This window comes from Primulina eburnea, chromosome 16 (genome assembly GCF_022965805.1).
Source record: "Primulina eburnea isolate SZY01 chromosome 16, ASM2296580v1, whole genome shotgun sequence".
NCBI lineage: Eukaryota > Viridiplantae > Streptophyta > Magnoliopsida > Lamiales > Gesneriaceae > Primulina > Primulina eburnea.
In genome coordinates, this window is record NC_133116.1 from 29,260,930 (window position 1) to 29,265,842 (window position 4,913).

Consider the following 4,913-nt stretch of genomic DNA (forward strand, 5'->3'; position numbering starts at 1 on the left):
ATACAGAATAATACAACATCTATAGAGAGATAGGAATGTTTAGAAGGCTTTAACCGGAAGGAAAAGCAGAGAAATCAAAATGATTCAATGGCCGGAGGTAACGCTCGATTTAGCTTCCGCGTATTTGTTTATCATGTTTATATACGTGCAGAAACATGATTTTTAAAGAAAATCTCTAATAGAAGCATGTGTGTGGGCAATCCTAGTGAAGCTAAGATTGGAGGGAGACAAGCAAGGGTGGACATGATGAAATTGTTGCACACATAATTGTTCATCATTTACACCATACCATATATTTCACCATCCAGGTTGAGAAAAGAAGAAAAAAAAAACTAAGCCCTTTGAATCATACAAATATACATCTATCTATTCATTGCATTTCTCTCAAATTCTCAATATATGTTTTGTTGGTTTTAATTAAAATATGTTTTGCATGTATATTATTTTTAGCAAAAAATATTGATATTTTTATGAATTATCACATAATGTCAATTAATATGCAAACAATTTGAATCTAAAAAAAAACTATGTTATTATATTATGAAAAAATTAAATTCTTGAAGGTTGGTTGCATTCCTATTGTAAAAGTATTAAAGATGAAGAAAATGATTTGAAATCTAATCATCTAGAATTAATGGAGTAAAAATGACAAACGAAATTAATTATCATTTCAAAACCTTTCAAAATGAAAAGGACAATGTGTTGAAGAGAAGAAGGATAAATTGAATTACTTATGTAAAGTTTTAATTCAAACATAAACGATGGATTTGAGTCATGAATTTAATTTATTCTAAATCTTTTTATCCAAACAAGACAGAACACGGGATGAAGCCAATCTCATCTTTTTAAAAAAAAAATTAAATTAATATTTATATTTTTTTTTTGTAGCTCTATGTCAAACGAGAAATTTGCACCAAGTCAACCAGTCATTTGCAAAAGAAGCTAAAAACCCATCGAATTAAATTAATAGTGTCTACGGTGTCCAGAAACATTTATTTTCACCGCCTATTTTGACAAAAAGTTACGTGAGACGATATTACAGATCGTATTTTTATGAGACGAGTCCCTTATTTGGGTTATCCATGAAAAATATTATTTTTATGCTAAAAGTGTTACTTTTTATTATGAATATCATTAGAATTGATCCGTTCACAGATAAAGATTTGTGCGAGTCACCTATTTTGTGTTAATTATTAATTTTTAAAAATGTTAATTATTAAATTACAAAACTTAAATGATCGAAAATAATATCGGCCTTTCGTAGTTTCGATCGCTCTTCCCTCGCCGATTTAGGGTTTTAGAAGAACGATGGCCTCTTCATTTATGCGACAGTTTGAGAAGAAAAGGAGCATTTTGAAGAGGTCAGGTAAAAAGTACTTGGAAGAAGCTCTTTACAAGAACCTGTTTAAGAATGGCGGAGAAGATCAGAATGTCAGGGAACAGCTTAATCACTTCTTGAAGTCTCATAAAAGTGCTTACAAATGGGAAGTAGGGAAATCTCTCAAGCATCTTCGCAGCCGCAAGCTTTATGGCCCTGCGCTCAAGGTGTGTCGATTGAAATTTACTTGCATTTTGTGAATTTTTTTTGGTACCCTGTGTTGCTTTGTTGATTTTTTTTTTTTTTTTTTGCTGTGTGGCTTGTGTCTTGTTTGTTATTTTGATGGAATAGAAGTGTGAGCGAACACATAGTAGTGAAGTGTTTGGGTACGAGATGGTGCTAGGACAAATTTCGAATCTGTGTGGGTTTTTAAATCATGTTTGAAAGGCTAAATCCTGCAAAATATTAGTCACTGCTTCTCCAATTCTCTAGTTTTACGACTACTCCCCTGAGTACGTTCATAAATTCACACCTACTTTGGTTATTTGTTCTCTGTAGTTGTCAGAAACTATGGAGAAAAGGGGAATGAACAGGACAGTCAGTGATGAAGCGATTCACCTCGATCTAGTTGCAAAAAGTAATGGAATTTCTGCTGCTGAAACCTACTTTCTCAATCTGCCTGAATCTTCAAAAAATCATCTCACCTATGGTGCTCTTCTTAATTGTTACTGCAAAGACCTGATGACTGAAAAAGCAGTAGCTTTATTTGAAAAGATGAAAGAACTTAATTTGGAATTGACTTCCATGCCGTATAACAGCCTAATGACCCTTTACTTGAAAACGGGGCTGCCAAAAATGGTTCCAACAATTATCCAGGAAATGAAGGCCTGTGATATCATGCCGGACATTTATACCTACAACGTCTGGATGAGGGCTCTTGCTGCTGTTGAAGATATACCTGGGGTTGAGAAGGTTATAGATGAGATGAAACGAGATGGTCGAGTAGCTGGAGATTGGACAACATACAGTAATTTAGCATCAATTTATGCTGATGCTGGACTATTTGATAAGGCCAACAAGGCTCTTAGGGAATTGGAGGTTAAAAATACTAGCAGAGAACTTTCTGCCTACCAATTTCTGATCACGTTGCATGGACGCACTGGAAATTTGCATGAAGTATATCGTATCTGGCGGTCCTTGAAGTTAGCTTTTCAGAGAACAGCAAACATAAGTTATCTAAATATGATACAAGTATTGGTTAACTTGAACGATTTACCAGGTGCAGAGAAATGTTTTAAGGAGTGGGCATCTGGTTGCAAAACTTATGATATTCGCGTTGGAAATGTCCTAATTGGAGCTTATCTAAGAGAAGGTTTATTTAATAAGGCTGAAGTGCTCATGAACCTTGCCCGGAGGAGAGGATCAAAGCCTAATTTGAAATCTTGGGAACTCTACCTTGATTACTATATGAAAAAGAGAGACATTAAATCAGCTGTGGATTGTGTCGAAAATGCAATTTCTGCTGGTAAAGTTGAAGGTGATGAATGGGCTCTTTCTCCTTTAATTGTTGGGGAACTGATGCAACACCTTGAACATAACAAGGATGTTGAGGGTGCTGAGGCTTTCCTGGCAATTTTGACAAAGTCAAAGTATAAATTGCAATCCGAGGTACTTGAATCTTTGATAAGAATTTATGCAGCCTCTGGAAAAAAGAGTTCAACTATGCGTCAACGGATTAAAATGGAGAAAGTGGAGTTGAGTGAGGAAGGTATGAAATTACTGAATGATATCTCAGAGCAATGAGCTATATTGAATCGATATATCTATTTCTGTTGGTATTTACTTTGAAAAGAGGTTGTGCTACATCGAGCTCTAACCTCATTCAATTGTAGTGTAAGGTTTATTAACTTGTTTGCGTGATGTAAACTCTTTTGGAAATGAGATTGTTTTCTTGTGTCCAAGAATCTAAGTTTAAACATGTTTTGATCCGATGTTTTTTTTAAAAATTTAGCAATTATGATCAATTGAAATAAAGATTGCACTAGACTATAAAATCGAAATGTATAATATTCTGTTGAAGTTGATTTAAGTAAGGACTGCTGCTGTTGAAGTTGTACTAGTATGCTTTGTTATTCCACTTCATTGTCAAGCATGTAGCTTTTAAAACTCACATCGAGATGTGAGTTAACACAAGCACACAGAACTAAAAAATGGCCCATTCCTCGAGGGAATTCTGTTGATAAAAAAGAAATGAGAAAAGAAAGTTTTCCTCTCAAGGGCCTTGGAGACGACATCGTCGGTTCCTCTTATAATTAGCGTATCTCTGCACAATTTGTGTGAACTGTCGGGGAAGATTTGATTCATTCTAATCGACGAATTTCAGAATAAAAGGGCTGTGAAGTCAGAGAGAAGGGATGTAACCTTTTTATTTTCATTAAAATACAAGAATGAGAGGTGTTTATAGCTTTTTATCATTTTGATGTTGAGCTAAATGTCCTCACTCTGTAGTATACGCAGTTAGAACCCCATATCAGGCAACCGTTTTGTGGTGGAAGGTTTCCGTGGTGATGGCTTACCCTTTCAGATAATCAGCATTGGAGTGAATTGGAAAATTGATAGTGGGATTTCATATTCGGTGTTCCTACTTTTGAATGGCAAATATTAAATGTGGCGAGTATACCCTTTTACATAGAAAAAAAAAAGAAAGAAGGAATTTAGGAAATGAAACATTGCAAATGTTTTCTTTAGCTTGGTCCTCTAACTCGACTGGAGATGGACCATTGTGACAGCTGCTGATAGATCATGTTATACGTGTAGTTTATGTTGGATGTACAACAGTCGGTTGTGAAGCAAGATCTTCATCTTGTAAGGAAGAGGACTTATTCTTCTGTTCCAAACCGTCGTCGAATTAGGTGGAATGAGAGGCTACTTCATTTATTGGTGTCAAGCCATTCAAGAATGCCCTTTTCTGATTCAGACAGGTCTTTCTTTTGCCTAAGTTCGCCTTCTAACAAGCCGAAGTAATCTCTGTACATGCGCTTGTAATAACTATCCAATCTCTGTTCAAATGACAAAATAGGAAAATTAAATTGGTCGGGTTACTGGAGTTGTCAAGATAGACAACATAAATATTTACCTCTTCATTTTTTGCCTTGTTTTCTTGTGATTTCTTCAGTTATTCTGAGGACCTAATCGGATTACAGCCTATAAAACCCAATATTTAGAATGCCCAAAAAATAAATAGTTCGGAGCGTGCTATTAAGCAGGTCAGTCAGTGACTGAGTCGCAACAAGTGCAGTTGAAAGCAGAAGTAGGTCTCTCCTTCCTTGTTCTTTTGCTATTCTGATTTGTTGCGGACTACACTGTTAGGCTACGTTTGGTACGAGAGATTAGGTGGGTTTATGGTTTTTTTAATCCACCTAATCTCATGTTTGGTAGGATTTTTATTTAACCAAGTCAATCTCTCCTATAAATGATTATGTTATATTAACTGGGATAAAATAATCAATCCCCACCCTTTAGGATTATTTATCCAACTCTTAATCCATCCTATTTTATCCGGCCGCCGCCGAAGTGGATGGACAATTTTGTCGAT

The 4,913-nt window shown here is 35.4% G+C and overlaps 1 protein-coding gene across 1 annotated transcript; it reads left to right on the forward strand.

Moving 5' to 3' along the window:
- Positions 1-1,254: 1,254 nt before the first annotated feature.
- Positions 1,255-4,453, forward strand: LOC140816760 (large ribosomal subunit protein mL101 (rPPR4)). Its single transcript, XM_073176188.1, has 2 exons — positions 1,255-1,545; positions 1,877-4,453. Exons 1-2 carry the CDS (start codon positions 1,309-1,311, stop codon positions 3,119-3,121), a joined length of 1,482 nt encoding a protein of 493 aa, XP_073032289.1. The 5' UTR covers positions 1,255-1,308; the 3' UTR covers positions 3,122-4,453.
- Positions 4,454-4,913: the final 460 nt, after the last annotated feature.